Here is a 24,382-nt window from a genome sequence, read left to right as displayed (position 1 = left end):
CCTTCCTTCCTTTTTTTTTTTTTTGGTTGGATGATTTCCATTTATTTTATGCTTGAGTACTTTTCTTTTTAGTTTTTGTGAATGTAATATTTGGTTTTGATTTGTGGTTACCCTGTTTTTTAAGTATGCGAACCCCTTCTTGTATCTCTTGCTTTAGCCCAACAGTCATATAGACTCAAACACATTACTAAAAAAAAAAAAAAGAATCTATCTTTTTATTTTATTTTATTTTATTTTTTGCTTTTTAGGGCCACACCTGTAGCATATGGAGGTTCCCAGGCTAGGGGTCTAATCAGAGCTATAGCTGCCGGCCTCTGCCACAGCCACAGCAATGCAGGATCTGAGCCATGTCTGTGACCTACACCACAGTTCATGGCAAACACTGGATTCTTAACCCACTGAGTGAGGCCAGGGATTGAACCCACAACCTCATGTTTCCTATTTGGAATCGTTTCCATTGTGCCACAATGGGAACTCCAAAATCTATATTTTCTTACTTTCCCTTCCCCACATTCTATGATTTTGAAGTCTTTTTTTTTTAACATCTTCATGTTTGTCCTTTTGCTGTTCCTTGTGTTTATCACTGCTGTTACAGCAGTTTTTTTGTTTTTTGGGATTTTTTCCCCCCTCTTTTAGATCTGTATGCTGACTTATTTAAGTGATTGCTTTCGAATTGTGGTCTCCTCCATCCTATTTCTTCTTACTTTTTTTTTATTTAGAGAAGCACTTTCAGCATTTCTTTTAGAATGGGTTTCGTATTGCTGTGCTCTTTTAGCTTTTGTTTGTTGGAGAAATTCTTTATTTCCTCTTCTATTTTAAATGATAGTCTTGCTGGATAGAGTATTCTAGGCTGCAAGTTTTTTCCTTTCAGAACTTTAAATATATCTTTCCACTCCCTTCTGGCCTATAGTGTTTCTGTAGAGAAATCAGCTGATAGCTTTATGGGGGTTCCCTTGTAATTACTGCTTTGTTTTTCTCTTGCTGCCTTTAGAATCCTCTCTTATCTTTACCTTTTGCCATTTTTATTATATGTCTAGACGTGGTCCTATTTGGGGTTTGACTTGTTTGGGGTCCTCTCTGCTTCCTTTATCTTGATATCAGTGTCCTTTAGATTTGGACAGTTTTCAGCCGTAATTTCCTTCAAATATATTTTAAATCCCCTTTTCTTTTTTCTCCTTCTGTAATTCCCATTATGCATAGATTGCCCCCTTTATATTATCACATAGATCTACTATATTGCTTTTGTGTTTTTTCTTTTTCATTTGGTTTTCTGTCTGCTGTCCTGATTGGGTGATTTCCATTATTCTCTCTTCTAAGTCACTAATTCATTCCTCTGCATTATTCATTCTGCTCTTTAGTGCCTTTAGTTCAGTTTGTGTCTCTGCAAATGAATTTTATAATTTTTCTATGTTCCTCCTTGTATTTTCTAGTTCCTTTCTAAAGGAATCTGCATTACTATTCATATCTGCTCTTAATTCCTTGATATTCAGCCTTAATCCCTTCAGTATTTTCACTACCTCCCTTTCGAACTCAGTGTCTGTCAGACTGCAGAGGTCTGTTTCATTGTTTGCTGCTTCATGTGAATTCTGTTCCTTTAACTGGGAATGGTTTCTGACCTTCTTCATTTTGCTTATGTTTTTCTTTTCTGTGAGTTTAGGGAAGCCACACTGTAGTCTTGGAGGGCTACTTCTATGCAAGAGCACCCTTTTGTATTTTGTGGGGGGTTACTATTTATTTTTGGTATGGGAGTTTGGATATTGGCTGTCTCTTTCTTCGTTGTGAGCAGGCTGTTATCCCCAGGGCGATGCATGTGTTTCCAGGGAGAAGGAGGCAATGGGTAGGGCTAGTAGTCAGTACCTGGTTGCTGGGCTTTTAACAGAAGCAGGGACCTGCAGGAAGGTGGCACTGGATACTCCTAGTTGTAGGGCCCTGGGAAGTGGTAATGAGCCCTAGGCAGATTTACAGGGTGCCCAGAGCCTTTGGCAGTGGCAGCAGCAGAGTGTGCGTGTTCCCTGGGGAGTGAGAGCAACAACAGGTAGTGTTCGATTGCAATGCCCTCCTCTGAGGTGATTGGAGCTACAAGTGGTGCCTGTTCAGGGACCCCTAGTGGTAGTGGACCATGCCCGCCTCTGGAGTCAGTGATAAACTGCAGTGGTTTGCCACCTCCACCTGCAGACCACGCAAGAGGCAGCCTGTCTCAAGCCCACACAGGAGGTGCTGCACACGCTGCTCCTAATTGTAGGTTCCTGGGAAGGGACAGTGATCAAGCGTCTGGGCACTGCCCAGAGCATTTGGCAGTGGCAGCAGCAGGGCTGGTGTGCTCCCAGGGGAGCGAGAGCAACAACTGGTGGTGTTCTGTTGCAGTGTCCTCCTCTGTGGTGCCCTCTGAGGTGGTTGGGACTACACATGATTCTTGGTCAGGGATGCCCAGTGGCAGTGGGCCATGCCCACCCTTGGAGTCAGAGATAACTGCAGTGGTTTGCCCTACCACTTGCAGACCATGCAAGAAGCACCCTGTCCTGCTTAGTCTACACAGAAGGTGCTGCACCAGTTGCTCCTAGTTGTAGGGTCTTGAGAAGGGGCAGTGATCAAGCATCTGGGCACTGCCCAGAGCATTTGGCAGTGGCAGCTGCAGGGCGGTTGTGTTTCCAGGGTGGTGAGGGCAATAATGTGTGGTGCTTGGTTGCAGTGCCCTCCTTTTTTTTGCCAACTCCTGAGATGACTGGGGCCACATGTGGAACCTATTCACAGGCTCCCAGTGGTGGCAGGCCATGCCTCCCTCTGGCCTCTGATACTACCTCCACGGGCCGTCCCTGCTGCCTGTAGATCACACAATAGGCACCATGTCACACTTAGCCCCCTGCTGCCCTTAGCCCACACAAGAGGTGCCTGGCACCCATAGCCTGCACAAGAAGCCCCTGGTCTCCTGTAGCACAGGAAAGTGGCTTCTTGCCACCCGTAGCCTGGGCCAGAGGCACCCCACCCTCGGGGACCCTGCACGGGCATGCACAAGGAGTCTCCTATGCTGGTCCACCCCTCCTCCTCTCACCCTCCCAACGACGGCACCTTGCCTCTCCTGCGGGTCCGGACCTTCTCCTGGGTTCCCTCTGCCATGGCATTCTCCTCCTCAGCCCTTGGTGTACTGCTCCCCTGGCTGTGGCGCACTGCTCCTTAGCCCCTCAGCCTGTCCCCACACAGCCAACCCCAGTCCTCTCCCTGGGACGGACCTCAGAGCCTGAGTCTCAGCGCCTAGCTCCCGCCCGAGCGTCTCAGGCTGTGGTGTCCTGGCCGGGGGTTCAGATGATCTGGGCAGCTCTCACTCTGCTCTGCCGTTCTCAGTCCAGCTGCTGTGCTTTTCTCGGCAACTTTGAGGTCTCTCCGTCTTGGCTGATCTCCCGGTCGGTTAGGTGGCTTCCCGAGGTGTGGGTTCCTCTTCTCTTTCACAGCTCCGTCTCTGGAATGCTAGTTCCGTCCTGATTCCTCCTCTCTCTCTCTTTCTCTTTTGTTCTACCCAGTTATGTCAGGAGTTCCTTGCCCTTTTTGGAGGTTTAAGTTCTTCTGCCAGCGTTCAGTTGATGTTCTGTGCAAGTCGTTTTACATGTAGATGTGTATTTTCGATGTGTTTGCGGGAGAAAGTGAGTGCGCTGTCTTACTCCTCTGCCATCTTGATCCGCCTCTCAAAACTGGATTTGAATCTTAGAATTAGTTTCTTAATCAGACATCATTACTTTATCTGGAAAACTGAAAATCTGATCCAACAACAAGAATCCATAAATGTGCGACAGTAAGAGATTGGTTACATACATTAAGGTCTATGGAATTGAATGGTCTGAGCAATTACAAAATAGTGAGTGCTGTCTCAATCCTTTTTTGTTGTTTAAAAATCCTAAAATGTATTCAAGTATGCATAGAAAGTATCTGGAAGGATATTCAACGAATTGATCTAAGGGTTATAAACATATGTATAAACTAATGACTGGTAACATCTATTTAAACTAATTTGTAAGGGAGTTCCCGTCGTGGCGCAGTGGTTAACGAATCCGACTAGGAACCATGAGGTTGCGGGTTCGATCCCTGCCCTTGCTCAGTGGGTTAACGATCCGGCGTTGCCGTGAGCTGCGGTGTAGGTCGCAGCCATGGCTTGGATCCCACGTTGCTGTGGCTCTGGCGTAGGCCAGTGGCTACAGCTCTGATTGGACCCCTAGCCTGGGAACCTCCATATGCCATGGGAGCAGCCCAAGAAATGGCAAAAAAGACAAAAAAAAAAAAAAAAAAGGGAGAGCTGTAATTACCATCATCCTCCAGGCTCAGCTCTGCTTCTTATAAAGAGCTATGACAGAAAATACATTTGTTAGAGTAGTGCTGTCCAATGGAAATGTAATATAAGCCATGCATATAAGCAACATATGCAACTTAAAAAAATAAAAAATAAACTAATTTGTAAAAAAATTTTTTTTAATTTATGAAAATATTTGGCACAATTAAAAATTAAGTTAGGAGCTCCCATTGTGGCTCAGCCGCCTAAGAACCTGACTAGTATCCATTAGGATGCAAGTTGATTCCTAAACTCACTCAGTGGGTTAAGGATCTGGCATTGCCATGAACTGTGGTGCAGGTCACAGATGTGGCTGAGATCCGTGAACTGTGGTGCAGGTCACAGATGTGGCTGAGATCTGTGGCCGTGGCCGGCAGCTGTAACTCTGATTTGACCCCTAGCCTGGGAACCCCCATGTGCCACAGGTGTGGTCCAAAAAAAAAAAAAAAGAAATTTCAGAAAAATAGATTCGTGTTCTTCCTCTTCCTCCGTTTTTGATCCCTTTCTGTTATTTAATTTTTTTATCACTTATTCTTTGCCAAGTAGCATTAAAATGATAGTGCACAGAGGTGTTTACAAGCTATAAGCCAGAGAAGAAAAAAGAGGGCCAGAGAAGAGTACACAGCAGATGAGAGAGTTCAATAAATTGTGCAAGCCAGGCGTTGGATGGAGTAGAGATGCAGTGATCTGCCTGGTATCCTCGGGGGATTGGTTCTGGGACCTCCTTTGGATATCAAAATCCACGGATGCTCAAGTGCCTTGTGTAAAATGGTGAAGAACAGTCTGCCCTCCCTTTTTCTGGGTTCTACATCCACAGAAATAGCAGGCTACTGTAATGGACTTGGCAAAGTGGGAGAGGGGCTAAGCTAAGTGTTTGGAGGAGACTGAGCACTTGCAGGTGCAGTGGACCGTGGAAGGAAGGGGTGAGGCATCAACCTGAAGAAGGGGGATTGCCCCTAAAGTTGCTTACAAAGCTTGGGGACCACCGGGTCCCTTCCACACCTCAGCCAGCCAGCCTGCACTCACACCCTCCACCCCGACCTTACCGCTACCAACACGATCCTTCTGTGAAGGATGAAGTTACTTTTTTGAAGAAAGGAGGGTTGGTTTGTTGGTTGCTTTGTTTTGATAGAAAGTTCCATTCGAGAAGGGCTAATCAGATAATGGGAAAGAAACATATGTTTGAAATAGAAATTTCAGAAGATTGGAAGATAAGTAATTCTTCTGGTCCACGATTTCACAGTCTTGGCACAACTGACATTTGAGGCTGGAATTCTTTGCTGTGAGAGGCTGTCCTGGGCCCTGTAACAGGGTTAGCAGCCTGGCTTATACTCACTAGATGCTGGTGCACGCCCCCTTTCCCTGCAGTGACAACCAAAAAACATCACCAGACATCGCCAAGTGGCTGAGGTCGGGAGAGTCAATTAGCCCTCCACCCAGTTTAGAACCTCTGTCCTAGACAATAGAAGAAGAAGATCCAGAGATGATTACTAGGATAAAAGACAATAAATCTAGAGGATATACAGAAGTCCCCACATCCTACTCACAAGAGTTCACAGAGAGAGAACAGAGAAAACGGGAGGAAATTAACAAAGAAATAACAAAAGAAAAACATTGCAGATCAAAAGAACCCCTGAGTGTTCAGCACAATCAATGAAAAAAGAACCATTCTAAGGCATGTCATGGTGAACTTTCAGACCACTAGCCATAATGGAAGATTCTAGAAGGAAAAACAGGTCTGATGCAGCGCAATGGGAACTAGGAAAGGTATTAGATATTTCAATGGCAACACGGAAAGTAAAAGACAGTGAAACCAGAGTTCCCGTCGTGGCTCAGTGGAAACGAACCTGACTAGCATCTATGAAGACTCGGCTTCGATCCCTGGCCTTGCTCACTGGATTAAGGATCTAGCATTGCTGTGAGCTGTGGTGTAGATCAGGGGTTCGGCTCTGATCTGGCCTTACTGTGGCTGTGTTGTAGGCCGGCAGGCTACAGCTCTAATTCAGCCCATAGCCTGGGAACCTCCATATGCCATGGGCGCGGCCCTTAAAAAAAAAAAAAAAAAAGACAATGAAACATGCTTTTAAAATGCTGAGGGATACAACAGCAATGGACAGAACTTGTAAGTCAATCATAATAAAAATTAAAAAAATGCTGAGGGAGGAGTTCCCGTCTTGGTGCAGCAGAAACAAATCCGACTAGGAACCATGAGGTTTTGGGTTCCATCCCTGGCCTTGCTCATTGGGTTAAGGATCTGGCATTGCCATGAGCTGTGGTGTAGGTTGAAGATGCAGCTCAGATCTGGTGTTTCTGGGGCTGTGGCATGGGAAGCTATAGGCCAGGAAGCTATAGCTTCTATTAGACCCCTAGCCTGGGACAAAAGACAAAAGACAAAAAAAAAAATGCTGAGGGAAAACGATCTTCAACTTGTCCAAATTATCAATCAAGGATGAAATAGAATAAGGATATTTCAGACAGTCAATCCCTCTAAAAACTTATCTTCTGTGCACCCCATCTGAGTAAGCTACTGGAGTCTGCGCTTTAGCAAAATAAGAGAGTAAATGAAAAATCATCTTATGGGTATTAAAAGATATTATTGATGGGGATTTGACAGATATATTGAAGCATTTGGATAACATTTGGGCTAGATACATTTAAAAAAATGTGAAAAAGCAAGGCGGTTTTTAAACACCGGAAAGAACAGGAGATTTTCAAGAAAAACATTATCCTGGTAACTTACTTGATTCAGCAGTGCTCTGTATTTATTTATTTATTTATTTGTCTTTTTGTTGTTGTTTGTTGTTGTTGCTATTTCTTGGGCCGCTCCCGCTGCATATGGAGGTTCCCAGGCTAGGGGTCTAATCGGAGCTGTAGCCACCGGCCTACGCCAGAAGCCACAGCAACGAGGGATCCGAGCCGCGTCTGCAACCTACACCACAGCTCACGGCAATGCCGGATCGTTAACCCACTGAGCAAGGGCAGGGACCGAACCCGCAACCTCATGGTTCCTAGTCGGATTCGTTAACCCGCTGCGCACGACGGGAACTCCAACAGTGCTCTGTATTTATATTGTCAAGCTGATGTAAACCTAATGACTGACTTGAATGAAAGCTGTGATGTTGTGATGTTGCAGGGAAAAGTGTTAGCTGTGTGTGTGCAAGAGCTAAGTCCGCAAACACCATAAGAAGTCAATAAATAACGTCTGAAGCTGAAAGGCAAAGAACAATTGGTAGATGTTTTTCTTTTTAGTTTTTTTTTGGGGGGGGGGCCTTTTAGGGCCACACCCATGGCATATGAAAGTTCCCAGCCTAGGAGTGGAGTCAGAGTTGCACCTGCTGGCCACAACCACAGCACCTCGGGGATCTGAGCCACATCTGTGACCTACACTACAGCTCACAGCAGTGCTGGATCCTTAACCCACTGAGCCAGGTCAGGAATTGAACCCGCATCCTCATAGATACTATTCAGGTTCATGAGTGCTGAGCCACAACGGCAACTCCTAGTATAAATTTATCACTTAGGAAATGAGGAGCACCTAGCAGGGTTATGTGGAACTGGGGTGAAGCTAGGTGGGGGAGAGAGTTGATGGGACTCTGTGTGTCTTTTGACTTTTCATGTATATGTATAACTTTCATTAAAAGTAAAAATACAACAAAAGCAACGCATATACATTGTAGTAAGAAAATCGCATAAAATAAGAGAAACTAAAAATACAAGACAGGATCTTACCCACCCAGAGATAACCACTGTTAATATCCCAAAATAGTTTTCTTCTTGAAAAAGTCTGAAAAACAAATGCATGTACCTTTAATTATTCAAAAAAAATTACAGAAATTTCTTGATACACTAAAACTATCAAAAAAGGTCAAAGTAATGCCTGGGTTATTCATTTCTGACTGAGTCAACTTTCTTTCTTTTTTTTTGTTTCTTTTTTGTTTTTTGCCTTTTTCAGGGCTGCTCTCGCGGTATATGGAGATTCCCAGGCTAGGGGTCGAATCGGAGCTGTAGCACTGGCCTACGCCAGAGCCACAGCAACGCGGGATCCGAGCCCCGTCTGCAACCTCCACCACAGCTCACGGCAATGCCAGATCCTTAACCCACTGAGCAAGGACAGGGATCGAACCCGCCACCTCATGGTTCCTAGTGGGGTTCGTTAACCACTGCGCCACGACGGGAACTCCGTGAGTCAACTTTCTGATCAAAACGTTTGACGCTATTGCCATTATGTCATCACTAACAGAGCCGAATGGAGAACGGAGGCAGTTTCCCCAAAATACTTTTGCCTTAATGATCTTGTTATTCCGAAAGAAGCAGCTTTTGGTCTCAGTGTTCCAAACAATTGGCTCTAATTAGAAGTGCAGGAATTTTTGGAAACAAATTTATCAGGAAAATTGCCTCAGAAGAATTTGAGTATTTTTTTTTCTCTTTTAAGAGTAGATGGATAACTTCATTTTTCTGAACTGTTTCTTTGAGCTGTTTCAGTGAACAAACATAAAAATGTCAACCTAGCTTTGAGACCTCATATTTAAAATGCAGAAAAACTTCAGATGGTAAATACAGAATTTGGGGAAACTGTTCTTGGAGAAAGAGTATTGATAAAACAGTTAAGAATAGTAATTAGGAGATCCTTTCGTGGCCCAACGGAAATGAATCTGACTAGCATTCATGAGGACGCAGGTTCAATCCCTGCCCTTGCTTAGTGGGGTAAGGATCCAGCATTGCTGTGGTTGTGGTGGTAGGCTGGCAGCTGTAGCTCTGAATTGACCCCTATCCTAGGAACCTCCATATGCTACCAGTTCAGCCCTGAAAAGACAGAAGACCAAAAAAAAAAAAAGAGAGAATAGTAATTAAAGATTTAAATGTGGATAATAGAATGGGTATTTTTTAAGAACTTAAGGTGCATTATAAATTTGAGGAAGAATTTGCAGTTTGATATATTCTTTTACCTCCTAAGCTCACTGAATTTTACTTAGTTTAAAAGTTTCAAAATCCAACTAATCTTTACTGAATTCCTTACATATCTTAGGCCTTGCCCTTGATGTATATTCACTTACATGCTCTCTATAATCTCAAATCAGACTTGTGGATTTGATGCTGCATTTGTAGAAGCCAAACATGAAGCAGTGGAGTGGGACAAAATATCCTAGATTCCTGTGGTTTACTTGACCTTGGCTCCTGCTGTGGGTGTTAGGAGAAAATGCATATCAAAGATAACCAGGGTGCATTTATCAGAAAATAGCAGACAACTGTTGGCTACTGCAGACAAACACAGGAGAGCCTGGGGGAGGCAGTCTCCAGGCAAATGCCTGACTTGACACTTGTGATCCGTTCTTGCAGGGCTGATCCCACAGATGTGCAACCATCTTGCCCACGGAGAGTTACGAAACTGCTGTGTGAGTATGTGAAGGCCTGTGTGGGGCAAACCACCGTTGTCCAGGGACTATGCACATGGTGGAGCAACTGTGATGGGACAGGTTGTGGTCAAAGGACATTGGTGCCCTGGTATGCCCTGAGAATCTTGGAGAGAAAAAAGGAATATGCACTCGGGGGGCCTCCGAGATCTTCCTCCTTGCTCCACTGCAGGGCAGGTTTCTGTCGCTGCGGGATAGAATGGGTTCTGTCTTTTCTAAGTCAGCCTGAGGTCATTTCTAAGCCAAGACACTTCAGAGGTGCCTGTGAATTATTATCCTCATTTTATAGATGAAGAACTTGAGTTCGGTTAGCTAAAATGTGTGTGTGTGCGTGTGTGCCTGTATATGTTGGGTAAAATATATTAGCTCTATTGATAGACATTCCTTTCCAGTAACTGTCCTGTGTTTATTAATGGTGGTGATTACTAACTAACTTTAGAACGGCATCTCTTTTAGGAAAAGGATTTGTGATTGTGTGGTGCAAATGACAGCAGCATAAATGTACTTCATTATTTTGTCTACTTCAAAACAATTACTTCCATCATTCTTCCAGAACACTTGGAAGTTTTTGAGGCTGTATTTCACACGTCAGAAGAGCTGCTATTTTCAGTGGCAAACTTTGTACACTGGGCAGCTTGGAATGCTCAGCCTGCATCCCAAATTCAGATCCTGCTTCTCCACCCTGACAGCAGGGGGGCTCCACGTGTAGGTGGTGTTTCTCAGGGATTCTGGAGGAGGCTGATGGAGAGAACTTGCCTTTTTCACAGGTTCCCCCTCCCCAGTTTGAAAGGCCCCTACAGCCCCCAAACAAAAACTGCGCGGGACTTGACTTTGGCCAAATGGAACGAGGCAGGAAAAATCAGTAATTGTCCTTTCACCTCGTTTCTGATGATCAAACCATGCGCTTCTTCTACGGGGACCTTGAGCATTTAAGGCAGACTGTAAACTCATAATTGGAAAAGAATGTTGGTTACGTGGCGAGCCCAGGTACTGACCGCCGCGGAAGCGGACTCAGACCATCCCCCCACTTGCTGGTTGTGCTCCTTGCTTGGGAAAGCCGAGAACCGCACGCTCTGTCCCTAGCGAGATGTGCTCTGCCAGGACGCCGCCGCAGCCTGCCTCAAGCGTTCCTGGTTTTGAGCCCTTTCCGGGTACGGGGACTCACGTTCCAGCAGCCGAAGGTCGGCCGTGGGGCCCCGCCCAACTTTGGCCGGGGGTCGGGGCCGCGGGGAGCCGGAGCCGAGCCCGCGCCCGGGCGCCGCGGCCCCCTTTAGGAGCCGCTCTGCGGTAACCCGAGCCCGCAGTCCGGGCGGGCGCGGCGGCCGCGGGCGGCGCGGCGGCGGCGGCAGCAGCAGTAGCCTCCGTGGTGTTCCTCCCCGCGGCCCGGAGCCCGCGCTCTCCTGGCTCCCGCCCGAGCATCTCCAGGGGCGGTTCTGGCTAGCGCCAGCCCTCGGGCCGGGCCGGATGACCAGGCGCCCATAGCCCGCGCCGCCCTCTCCCGCCCCGGCGCACAGCCGCCCGCGCGCGAGTCGCCCCGGGACCCCGGCACAGGTGACGCCGTTTGGAAGGGTTCGGGAGGAGGGCGGGCTCGTTGCCCCGCGGCTCTGCCGCGCTGCCGAGCGCAGCACGCGGGCAGGGGCGCCGCGGCTTCCCGCCCCCGGCCTAGCGCGGCCGAGGGCTCTGGCGCCCGGAGGCTGGGTGGGCGTCCCCAGCGCGGGAGGCGGCCCGGGGCTCCCGGGAGGGCTCCAGCAGGTGTGTGCGGCCGGCGCAGCATCCTCCCGGCCCGGCGGGCTCCGGCGCCGCTCTGCGCGCAGAGGGTGCCCCGAGGCCCGCGGCCCCCAGAGCCCCGCGTTCCCCTCGGGTTTCCCGGGCTGTGCGACTCCAGCTGCAGGGGCTGCCTGGCGGTGCCTCCCGATCTCAGCTCAAAGGGATGGGTGTTTTGGGCATCCAGGGGAAGCTCTTGTTAGAGGCCCACACACTATCAGGTGCATCAAGTGGGTAAGTCTCCTCTACCCCCCCCCCCTTACTAAATAAAACAAGCTTTTATTTATCCTGGCACTTCTCAGGTGGGTCCCAATTTTAGCCATCAAGGGCTGAACGGTCTAGTGGGAGAGGGAACTGGGGACGGAGTCACAGGGGAGAAATTGGTTTCTATTTCCATCTCCACCATTGTAACCCTGAGCAAGTTATTAAAGTAAGTGCCCTCGGTTTACCCAGCCATGAAATGGGATCCATAATGCTAGCGTTTCCCTACTGCCCTCCGTGAAAGCACTTTGAGTCATCTAAGTTCATGAAAGTGTCACTGTTGCTAGCCAGTATTTTCTTAGCTATAGCCATCTGAGTGTGAACGTGGTGCACATTTTTATATGAAATTATAAAATCGTACTTAAAGAATGGTCCTTGATAATGTTTAAATGGATCTGATTCCTGCTTGGGGACAAGATGGAAGCAGCCGTGGGGATGTTAGGAGTTGATGTGTGAGGTAGGAGAAGAGCTGTCATGTTAGTAAGATCTTTCCTCAGTCATTCAATGGAGTTGAGAAAAATGGATCTCAGGGGGTGTGTTTTAAGTGAGATACTGCTGTGTGAGCACAGCTATATGGTTTGGAATATGCAGCTTCACCATTGTGTAGCCAGTTAAAGTAATACGGTGGAGAATTCAGTTCCCTTTTAAATGTGCTATGGGCGAAGTAGAGAATTTTTTTTCCCTTGTTTATCTTGTTCTTACATTGTGCAGATGAAACCAACTTAGAAAAGTGGGCTCCTGCCACACTAGAAAATTCAAAAGAAGGGCTAGAGGAACCATGGGTTTTATTTGCCCTCCTTCTTCCTACGCCTTCAGATGATCCAGGGGGTGATATTATTGTGTGGGTACTTTTTTTTTTTCCTACCCTGGCAACTCTTTTTGCCACACTGCATCCCTCCAGAGTCTGAATCTGTGCTGAGTTGTACCTGTCTAGAGCCGATGCCTCACCCCTCAGCTAGCTGCTCAGTCAGTCATGGTTGTTTATGCTGTGAGCTCTCTGCCCTTGTTCCTTTCACGTTAAGCTTCGTTACCTGGTTGGAGAGAGAAGCATGGCTCTTTTGCAGCCAAAGTTGCATCCTTGGAGGTGGGCAGGAATGGCAGGTGTCAAGGGATGAAGCTTACGGTAAAGTCAAAGAGGCAAATCTTCCACATAGACCCTAGAGTATGGATGTGAGAGCTGTGTATCTTCTCCTTCATATTCTGAAATCTTCACGGAGAGAGATGTATTTGATGCGCAAGGGGACACGGAGACCTCGAAGAAGGGAGCCATCAGAAATCTAACTCGGTGTGCTAGATTGATTAAGCGCAGTCCCAGCTAGGAGTGAGGCAACCTGGAGGGGCTGGAGGGCCATCGTCCCAGAACTGGGGACCAGAGAGGCGGTAAAGGGGCCCTGGCTTCCCCACTAGGAAATGGGAAAAGGGCCGGGTTGCAGAGAGAGGGAGTGATGGGGCTGCTGGAGAGTTCTGGAATGTGCCCGAGGTATGACCTGCCCTTTCGCCCTTTCCCTTTGAGGAGACTCAGAACCTGGCACAGCTGCCCCGCGGTTCTCAGACCTGTCCCTGTCCTTGGCGCTCGGACGGTTTATGTCCCCCATCAACGCTGGCCTTGCGGGCAGGGAGGCAACTGAGCAGTCGGCTTCGGAATGGCCTTCAGACCTCAGTGTGTCCCTTCACCCTTCTTCTCAAAGGAACGTCCACCCCCTACAGATAAAGGACGCAGAAAGCTATCTCTTGGGAGCTTAAAAAGCGGAGGAAACTGACTTTGACGGAGAAAATAAACCCATCAGTCTCCGGGAAGATACAGAAAACGGGTTTTCTGTAGAGGAAGATAATGCCTTAATTGTCTGGGTGAGAACTGTGGGCGGTTGGGCGAGGGAGGAGAGCAGGACTGGGGGGTGGGGTTGTGCTGGGCCGCCTGTGCCCTTGGCCTGGAGAGCGGAGCGGATGCCCCACGCCCCCGCCCACCTTGTGGTGCTCTCTCTGTGCCCTTGCCTTGTGGGAGGAGGAGGAGGAGAGCTACATGGAGGTGGAAGTGGCCATCTGTTCTCAAGGATGGGAGGCCGCTTGAATTCCACGTGAGGGCCGAGCTGTACTCACCTGGCCTTGGGATCAGGCGCTGGCGGTATCACCCCAGGGAACGCGTTCCATCAGGAAAGCGAGGTTAATTTTGTTAAGAAAACCTAGGGTATTTCAAGAGTGACTTGGTGGTGGTTTTTTTTTTTTCCTCTTTGGAGATGAAAGGTGGGACACAAAGAACTGCCGTCCTACTGCTCTGGCTTTGTTATTCATAGTGAGTCAGTTGGAGGTGCCAGAGCAGATCTCAGACCTGAAAAGGGGGCAAAGGACATAGCAAAAGGGGTTTTTTTTTTTTTGTTTTGTTTTGCTCTGCTCAGAACATCGGTCTGTTCGAGGAGAAGGCAGCCTGTGGCTACATAAGAAGGAGCTTGTGAGTCCACTGCAAAAGGCCAAGGCTTGTGCAAACAGCCGATGAAGAAGACAGGTGGCAGTCTCTTCAGAGCTTGAGCCGGCATGGGGAAAGGAGATGCCCAGAGTGGGCCCAGTAGCGGTGGGGTGGGGGGGAGGGTGCTCCAGACTAGATGGACAAAGGCTTGTTTCAAACATCTTTGTATGACAGCACAGCACAAAGTGCATTTTACAATTGAGACCCGGGACGGAAGTTAGTATATGTGTATGTGAAACCAGTACGTACCCTTGCTGGGTATTGGCTTCTATTTTCATTTCTATTTCTACTCTATTTCTGTTTCTAGTCTGTGTTCTGAAAAACTCATCAACTATTAATGGGTCGCCGTCCACTCTTTGGAAACCGTTTGTCTAATGGATGGAAAAAGAGGTTTTTCCTGCAGTGGAGCAGACTGGGCTTGGGGTTGGAGGTGCTGGAAGAGGTGGGGAGGTGGCATAGAATGGATTGGGCACTCCCTGGACCCCTGTCAGCGAGGACAGGAGCGGGTGTGGGAGCTCTGCTGATGTCTTGTGGGTGCAGGACTCACATTTGTGAAAGGCAGCTGGACAGGCAGGTGCAAAAATAGGACTTCCTACCAGTTCTGTCCGCTGCAAAGCAAACAGTAGGTTTTGCAGGAAAAGGAAGCATGGAAGGAATAAACTTAGATTTGACAGCAGTGTCTTGAGAGCAGTAGCTTTTTTCTCTGTAGGTTAAATAAGACACATGGATTTCAGGACAAATTGGCTGATGGAGAGAGACGACTTGCATCAGCCGGATAGGGAGCAGAGGGCCTAAGGGTGCAGAGTAGGGGCAGGGAGGGTCAGCGGCCCACCTCTCCCCTTCCAGCTTTGAGAAATGTGTGTGCAGAAGGATAGGATGGAATGTGTTGTTTCCAAACCCCCTTTGCTGATCAAACTGCTTAGGAAGCTGACGGCTTGCCTCGCCGTGAATTGGAAACGTATTCTCATTGTGTTTTCTACAAGGTTCAGTTGATCAAGACTTCCTTGCACGTCTATTTCAGGATCTCCAATCAAACTGGAATCATCATTCATAGTCTTGGGGTTGCCAAAAAAGCTTCTTGGAGAAATAGTTGAGGCAGCACCCCGCATCCTTGAGCTAATTCCTCAAGCTGTGCCCCAGAGTCTTATCTGCAGGCCTTTGGTTTCCTTTTTCTAATAATTAACATCTGACTCCAAGACCCTAACTCCCTCACCAGTGGACAAATACCACAAAGCCTGGAGGAAACTGCACACGGTATCAGAGATCACCCCGGGTTGCCTGGTTACTGCCTGCTTTTCATCATCCACATTCTGACCTAGTTGGATCTTTGCTTGGACCCACCCCTGCCTTGTCTGATTTTTCTTGGTTTTCAGTGTTTGACCTCACCTCTCCTCGGCTGTCCGCTGTTTATCTAATGCTTTCAACCCCTGGTTTCTCTGACCTAACCTCCGAGCTCAAGACTGTAGTCTCCGCCTGACTTCACCCACAGAGCCCAGGCTCGGAGCTCATCCTGGATCCTGGCCTGGGCCCTGTTAGTGTCCACTGCCCGCTGCCACGGCCTCCTTAGAGATAACTGTACATTCAATGGGTTTATACATGGGTTTTGATTCACTTTAAAATTTGGGGGGCATGGAGAAAACTAGTATGGTCAAGTTAATTTAATTAGCGCTTTTTTTTTTTTTTTTTTGCTTTTTTAGGGCTGTGTCCTTGGCATATGGAGATTCCCAGGCTAGGGGTCAAATCGGAGCTGTAGCCGCCGGGCTATACCACAGCCACAGCAACACAGGAACTGAGCCTGGTCTATGACCAACACCACAACTCACAGCAATGCTGGATCCCTAACCTACTGAGCAAGGCCAGGGATGGAACCTACGTCCCCATGGATGTGAGTCAGATTCGTTAACCACTGAGCCACAACAGGAGCTCCTTAATTAGCCTTCTTTAAATAGGCTTAAAAAAAAAACCTTAAAAACGCATGCTTTGAAAAGCGTAGAAAACTTCTAGTTTGGCATGTATTTATTTAGTGGAAGAGGAGGAAGGAGTTGTTATTTGATGAAAAAATTTAGAACAAATTAAGAGCCCTCCCTTCACACAGCGGGTTCATTTCGGGGGTGTTGTAATTCGCTAAACTAGTCCTACCCAATTAACATGTTTTGTTTTATGCATGTAAACATATGAGACACTTACGGATTTAAATGCTTTGTAATTTGTTCCATGCTATTTTAAGGACTTATGAAGATGACTGCTATGTTCTGATTGAGAAAGACTTTTTGCCTTTTTGCATTTTAATAACCTGTTTGAGTGTTACTGAATGGATCCGTTCTTAGAGGTTTTGTGTAGAAGTCAGGGCAAGATGCAGTCTGCAGGCAACAAGGCCAGGTTGCTGGAAGCAGAGGCCTGGCTGCTTGGAGCAAAGGCAGCATGTTGAGGTATCCCAGTTCTGCATCACTGAAACAAACCCTGAGACAGTAGGTGTTTTGAGGATTTGAGAATGCTTTACAGCTTCATGTCGCTAAATGTCGTCTTCTTCCGCGTGTTTTATTTTTGAATTAGAAAAGGTGAACGTGTACATTATAAAAAAACATCAGGATAGTATTCAAGAGAATGAAAGTTTGCTTCTTCCCCTTCTGCCAGCTCCCACCTGCCCTGGCTTCACCCTCAAACTCAATCCGTTAGGGGTATAACTCTTCAAAGCTTTCTTCTCTACGCATGCCAGAAGGTACCCAGACATGTATTTAGAAAAAGTTAGGATTTTGCAGCCCACTTTTTTTTTCCCCTACTTCATAGAAGGTGATGGGCAGTCTTCTATAGCCTCTTGTTCCTTTCAGCGTCTGCATAACCTGGGATGGTGTGTCCGTAGCTGTGTTTCCATTTCCCTATCACTGGATCTTAAGGTTGCGTCCAATCACTAATAATGCTGCAGTAAATATTCTTGTACACACATCCTTTCACTTAGGTGAATTTGTTTGAGGACTATAGATAAAATCACTAGTACACTATTTATTATATAATTCAGGTAACATGGGGCCATCAAAATGTACATACTCTACCATTCAATTCCCCAAATATTCTTTGACAGTAAAAGCACAGCACAAACACTGTGGTTTGAAAGTGGGGCGATATGCAGCTCTTGCTTATAGGAGCCCACTTTTAAAAGTAGGATTAGACATTACACACTGACTCTAATACCTTCCCTTTTTATTCACACCCCCCCCTTGTTCCAAAATCATTAGAGAAGGCTACAAAGACGCACGCAACCTGACACGATAAAGTAAACCTAGACCAGAAAGAAAATAAGTCAAAGGAAAATGAGACAGAGGTATGAGCGAAGTTGGTTAGTGTCCTTTGCAGTCCTCTTCCTCCTGGAAGTTCTGGTCTGTCAGCTTTCCAGCAGCCAAAGACACAAGGCGAAGCATCTGGAACAAGCTTCAGGGTGTCTAGAAGGGAAGCCAAATCAGAGAAACCCATCCACTCCTGATTCTAGGAGGTGAAAGAAAAAGGATTTTTTTTTTTTAATCAAGAAAATATTCATTTTTGCAATGGCCAGCATTCCCAGCAACATCCCTGGCACTGTACAGTAAAACCTAGTGACCTTGCTTTATGATGCTGTTTCATATCGTGTTCCTTGGTGCCAGTCAGGGGTGGCATGCCTTGGCACTGCCCAGCGAAAGATCATTGGGGTGAGGTGTAAGTTCCTGGGTTTAATCCAGAAATAGCTTGAAGAGGATACATGACCAGTGAAAACAGCAATCTGATATTGTTCCTGGACAATTTTTTTTTTCTACTATAAGGTAGTAGAGAATATCTAATTTTAGTGGAATGTCTATGAGTAGAACCCATTTGCCCAAGAATGCTAGGCTTGCAACTTGCAAAGTGAGAAGTGAGGATGTCGTAGATGGCATTAATACATTCCGACCACAACAAAGATTAAACAGAAGGTTTTCCTTTAAAGTGAAAACGAGCAAACCTCTGCCCTTGGTCCACGCAGGGAGGATGGTGTTCACATCAGCTCCGCAAGTTTGAAAGGTCGGAGCCCCCACTCCAAGGAGCCTTGAGCACATCTCCAAACTGAACATAGGTTCGTAGGTTGTAGAACGCGAGCCTGTTGCAGGGCTTAGTGATCTACTTGCTGCGGTGGCTTAACCCTGGTTCGGAAAGCGGGGGGAGTTCGGCTTTCATGAGCTGGATCTGAGCTTTCCTAACCTCATTTGCGTAAGACTTGCCTCAGAACATTTGCTCCAAACTAGTTCTTTATTACCCAGTCTACCCCCCGGGAAGTTTACAGGACCTGCCCTGGATTTTTAAACCCGTGGTCTGTACTAAATGTTAAACTCGAGGTCCCCTGAAGCCACCTCGGATTGGCTTGCATATCATCCCCTCTCTGGTCTGTGACATGGTTCAAGGAACATGTCACTGTGTTTAGATTCCGCCCCCCGCACCTGATAGTGTCAAACCCGATACTGAGTCAGAGAAGTCCCATGTGTACTGGACAGCAGTGCAGTTGGGACCAGTTTGAGCAATGGCACTTCTTCTGGGAAGAGGTCAGAAGAGAAAACCAGCCTCCAGGGCTGTCAGGTAGGGTTTTAAGTGGCTCTTATGGTTCACTTAGAGAATTTAGTAATCCTTTGGCTGACTTAAGCCGTCCAGTTCCCTAATCAGATCATAAGTGTAGACAAGTGTCAGGACCCCTCCGGCCAAGGTTTAAAAGGAGGGAGAAATGATCACTTTGCTTAAGACACAGAACATCCTGTCCCCGTGTGACTTGGTGCCACTGGGGGAGAGAGGTGTTGCGTTTCCCAGTAGGGAAAGTGTGGTAATAAGAAGAGACAGCCTTTATCAAGTGCTGTTTTGATCTCTTGCTGCTGAATAACGAACCACCTCAAAACCCAGTGGCTTAGAACCCAGATTTACTTCTCCTCATGATTCTGTGGGTGGCTGGGCAGTTGCTCTGCTGGTGATAGGCTCATTCGTGGGTCTGCCTTCACATGGAAGGTCAGCTGGCTGGGCTGCACAGTCCAGGCTGGCTGGCCACATGGCCGGTGGTAGGTGTTGAGTGGTGCCCATCAGCTGGGCAGCCCCGTGTGGCCTCTCATTCTCCAGGAGCCCGGACGGGTTTCTTCACATGGCAGTCTCAGGGCAATGCTCCAAGAGAGTGACAGGCAGATGTTGCCAGGTCCATTGAGGTCTACCTGGTTTCTAGAACCTTCTCCTCTACGCTATCGACATGTCCTCAGGTGGCAGGGCCAACCCACATTCATGGGGGCAGGGACACAGACTCCACCTCTGGGCGGTAGGATGGCTGCATCACATTACAGAGGAATTTATGGGTCATTAAATGAATCATCTCAAGTGGCTGCATGTACCAAGCCTTGTGCTGGGTGAATTTAACTCACCGAAGCCATTTTTTTTTTCTCTTATCTCCATTTATGGACTTGCAGGTCATATTCTTAGAGCCCCAAACCACTTGATAAAATACTGGCCGGGCACTGGATTCGAGCTCGCTCACTCTCTCTAGCTGAATGGAATTCGGCTCAAGAGCTCAACAGGTGGGAGAATTTTGCTCAGTTGTTCTTCCACGCCTGTCTCTAACCCGTTTAATACCATCTCCCGTTTCCTGTGGGGAGGAGGCCAGTGAGAGAGAACTAGAAGGCAGGCAGATGCAGCCCCCCCTCAGCCACGTCCTTGCACCCTGAGGTCTTTCTCGGGGAACCTGAGATGGATAGTTTGGAGGTGAGAAGGACCTCCCTGTCCCCTTAGGTTCTCCCTAGGTTGCTTGGCAGATGTCCCAGTGATTCCTTATAAAAGAAGAGCAAAGCGTAATTGGCAAAACCTTGCTTTGTCCAGCTTTTCCTTGATGTCACAGTTCTGGCAGCAAGCCAAGAGGCTCGGTCTGTGATCCCTTCAGGAATGGGAGTGCTGACATACGGACCTGACTACGTCAGAGGTTGGTCCAGGTCGGCTGCAGAACCTCGTTGCTCTTGCGGAATTTCCCAGGTGCCCCCGCATCCCCGCTTTGGCTTCAGGGCCCCTCACTCACGCAGGTCCCGTCCAAGGACCAGGGACTGCGGTGTTTGAAATACTGAGGTTCTTAAGGATGGGCCCTCAGACTGTGTAAGCCTCCACCCCCTTGCTGTTTGTGTCAGGTACTGTGTTAGTACGGCCTTCTAATTGCTGTTGGCTTCTGGCTTAAGGCATTCTGGTTTATCCAGAATCCGGTGGCTGTGGTTGGAACTCTTTAGGATTAAAAAACAAAGACTTCTTTATGAAAGTTTGGAGTGGGGCAAGATGCTAGGAAGCAACGTTTATCGAGTAAATAACATGTGCTATCTGTGCGCTGAGCCTGAAGACCCTAGAAAATAAACTCCTGAATTTCCTAAGGGGAGAATTCTTTAGTGGTTTGGGAACTGAGAAAGGAGGCCTTTTTTCATTACAGCCACATTTCTTGTTAGGCATTATAAAAAATCCCAAGCCAGGAGTCACTGTAACATGAAATTTTTTTTTTTCTTTTTTTAGGGCTGCACCCGTGGCATATGGAGATTCCCAGGCTAGGGGTCAAATCGGAGCTGTAGCCACCGGCCTACACCACAGCCACAGCAACATGGGATCCGAGCTGCATCTGTGACCTACGCCACAGCTCACGGCAATGCCGGATCCTTGACCCACTGAGCAAGGCAAGGGATCAAACCCACATCCTCATGGATACTACTGGGGTTCGTTACCCATAAGCCCAATGGGAACTCCCAGAAATAGAATTTTTAAATAAAAACAACAAAAAAGTTGGCCTGTAGATTAACTGTATCCGATTTATTTTATTTATTGTTAATAGCTAGAACATGTAAAAAGAGTTAATAAATATAAGCTAGGGATTAAAAATAAAAGTTTTGTTAAGATCCTAAAACCTATAATAGAAGGGAGAATTGATTAAGTGTTGTGGGACATGAAGGGGAAAAATTGTTTCTTAAAGAGCAGGAATTCTCAGGGAGGAGTTAAGGAGATGAGATACCCCCCCACCACCCCCACTATGTCAGAATCTCTTGGTGGGGGCTCTGGGCTACGTGAAAAATTCATGCCAAGGAACTTATCCCTCTTTCCCCTGGAAAACAAACTATAGAAGGAAGACTACAGAATCTTCTCTACTGGCAGAAATAAGCAGAATATATACTGAGAAAATACGGCATGGTGTGAGAGGGGGCAGGGGGAAACTCTGGTATAGAAAAATACTAAATTAGAGGGATGAGAAATTCCTAGGAGGCATTTAACATAAGAGGTAAAGATACAGATAGGGTTATGAGAGAGAGAAAAGGGACGTCTTGTATTAAAGAAATCTGTAGCCATATGGACTAATTGTGGTAGAAGCTGGGGCTGCCCCACAGCCCCTGAGTGCAGGTATGTCTTGCTGTAGGTGGGTGACTCTTCTTTTTTGGCCTCCCCACAACACATGGAGTTCCCCGGCCAGGGATCAGATCCAAGCCACACTTGTGACCTAAGCCACCGCTGTGGCAACGTTGGATCCTTATTTAACCCACTGTGCCGGGCCGGGGATTGAACCTGCGTCCCAGCGCTCCCAAGACACTGCCTATCCTGTTGTGCCACAGCAGGAACCCCAAGGGTGGGGGACTCTTGTAGCCAGTTTGGGGAACCGAGGTTAGCCTCCTTCCTGCTCTAACGGCCTGTGGTTGTAATTATGACATAAAATTGTGGGGAAAATAAAAGCCAGTGAGCAATGTATGAATATTTAGCCTTAACTATTTTATTCTTGGTTTTATTCAACCATCTACAGTCCAAAAAATTGTTGCGGGGAAGTGCCCATTGCTGGGATCTGTAAGAGGCAGAATCAAACCGTTTCTCTTGAACTTGAGTTCTGTGGTATGCTCTTGGAAGAGAAAGGGTTAAAGTATGGGAAAAATACAAAGGATGCCTTTATTCCAAGTTTAGCATCTTCACTGACAGGGACGAACCTTAGAGAACTCTTTTCTATAGTAACTCCTGGTTAAATCCCAAGTACCGTCGAGTACCTGAGAAAGGGGAGTGTGACTTCGTCCTGTAACTTTGCCATGTGACACACGTTCCTGAGTCTTCCCTGGTTGAGTCTTCATTTCTTCCCATTTGCTTCGGTTTAAAGGCGGTGCCTTGAATGCTGGAGCATCTACTTGTGCAGCTGGCTTCCCTTAGACTTTCACTCCAACGCTAATGGTCCTTGAACTTCATGCTCAGAAAAGAAGAGGTGAAATTCCCCCCCTTTGCGTGTAGCTCTCAATGCGGAATTAACCACAGCAATAAAAACCAAAAACTGTGACTGCAGTTAGACAAAAGCTTTGTACGCATTTGATTAGATGCTTAAGTTTTCACGTGGATGAAAAGTCAGACGTGGGTAGTGTGCTGTCGTTTTTCCCTCAGGGATTTTAATGTCTCTGGTTAATTATTGACCTTTCGTGAGCATTGAGAAAGATGAGTGCAGGGCATATCACCCGTATGAAAATGTGAATAAAACCAGAATGGGTGGGGAGCAGGGTGTTTTGTTTTGTTTTGTTTTGGTAGGATTTTTATTTGTTTGGTCTGGTAAGCATCTCATTTTCTCTAGCCGTGTGTTCATTTACAGATGCCTTACAGTTTGCTAATAGAAACTTTTTAAACACTTTTACGTGTTAGGGCTGCTGACTTAGTAAATAAACCAAGAAATAAGTACTTCTGTCCATAAGAATCGATAAGAAAATATGAAAATACCGTACAGATTGCAGTTAAATATACACGAAACCTTTGAGCACATATCACGTGTAGTAAGGAGTCTGGCACAGACCAACCAAATATCCTGCTAACGTGGTCTGAATGTTGTGTCCCCAGCGCGGAAATTCATTGTTGAAATCCTCACCCACAAAGTGGTGGTACTCGTAGGTGGGCCCTTTGGGGGGGTGCTCAGGTCATGAAGCTGGAGCCTCATGAATGGGGTGCGTGCATTTGTAAAAGACGCCACGGAGCTTCCTCCCCCCTTCTGCCCTGTGAGGTCTGCCACCTGGAAGAGGGCCCTCGCCAACCACGCTGGTACCCTGATCTGAAACTCCCAGCCTCCAGAAACGTGGGCAATAAATTGAGGACTTTGCAGGCCACTCAGCATGTGGTGTGTTGTTACAGCAGCACGAATGGACTGAGGCACGCCGGCAGCATTGGGTCACCTGCGATACCGGTGCTCGAGCTTTTGCACATTTACAGGGGAGAAGCCTTTTGAAGTCAATGTGTGTTTTCGGCCGTTAATACTGGGGTTGTCAATTTAGAACGTTCACTCTTTTCAGCGTTCTGATCATTCTGGTAACATGAGGGAACTGAAGCTGGTGAGGTCCTAGAGGAATGGAAACCGTGGGAGATGATGCATGTCTGCTGTTGGCATGACTGTCTTTCATTGGTGTGTACTACTGGGCACATGTCCTGTGGCAGACACTGTGGTAGGGAGGGGGACACAGAGGCGGTGTTGCCGAAATTCGGCCTCTGTCTGCCGGTGCCAAATTGAAACACAGAGTTTTGGGTAAAGGAGAAAAAGAGAGCTTTGTTGCTTTGCCAGGCAAAGGAGGGTCACGGCAGACTGATACCTTCAAGACGGTGCCCCTGCCTTGGAAAGAATGTCAAGTTTTCTAGTAAAAAGGAGAAAAACAGGTTTTCAGATAGGAATCAGGATTGGGACAAACGTGTTCTTTTTTGGGGGGAGGGGGTGGATCTTGGTCATCAAAGCTGGAGTCAGGAGATCTCGGCCTGGTCATGACAGGGGGCTTCTGGGCTATCGCCTAGAATAACGGTACTTGCGAGAAGGGCATATTGATCAGAGATGAGAACAAAGGAGGAAAATTGCTGAAAAACATCACGTGCTACTAATTTTTAACCCATAGGCACTTGTGCTCAAGGTGTTCACAGGTGATTGTGTTTAGATTGCAGCGAAGCCCGGGAGAAGGAGAAGGAGGGACTCTAAGCTGTTCAGTTTTAAAGTATTCATTTCTAAGAGAAGCATAAGGACTAGAACTTCCCTTAGGTGCATCCGATGCCTATATTACTGTGTGCCTCCCCGGAGAGGGAACCAGGACCCTGCCCCAAGGCTGTACTATTGTTGCTTGTCTGTTCCTCCCTTATCTCTGCCTCCCCTCCCTTCTCTGACCAGCAACTGTCTGAACTTATCCCTAGGAACTC

The 24,382-nt window shown here is 47.2% G+C and overlaps 1 protein-coding gene across 7 annotated transcripts in view; it reads left to right on the top strand.

Annotated features, from left to right (window-relative positions):
- TLCD4 (TLC domain containing 4) overlaps window positions 1-24,382 on the top strand; it is a 105,923-nt gene that overhangs the window by 25,782 nt on the left and 55,759 nt on the right. Inside the window, exon 1 of one of the 7 annotated variants that reach the window (XM_047785240.1) lies at window positions 9,590-9,708. The exons of 2 other annotated variants lie outside the window; for them this stretch is intronic. In XM_047785240.1, the coding sequence (XP_047641196.1) occupies window positions 9,667-9,708 (42 nt within the window). In that variant the 5' untranslated portion in view covers window positions 9,590-9,666. Of the gene's footprint in view, window positions 1-9,589; window positions 9,709-10,883; window positions 10,908-11,049; window positions 11,278-11,689; window positions 11,725-24,382 lie in introns of those variants that run through there. 4 more of the 7 variants (XM_047785234.1, XM_047785239.1, XM_047785233.1 and 1 more) reach the window with 4 other exon arrangements.

This window comes from Phacochoerus africanus, chromosome 6 (assembly GCF_016906955.1).
Source record: "Phacochoerus africanus isolate WHEZ1 chromosome 6, ROS_Pafr_v1, whole genome shotgun sequence".
Lineage (NCBI taxonomy): Eukaryota > Metazoa > Chordata > Mammalia > Artiodactyla > Suidae > Phacochoerus > Phacochoerus africanus.
The sequence above is the reverse complement of the archived record's forward strand: the minus strand, read 5'-3'. Positions and strand labels throughout refer to the sequence as shown.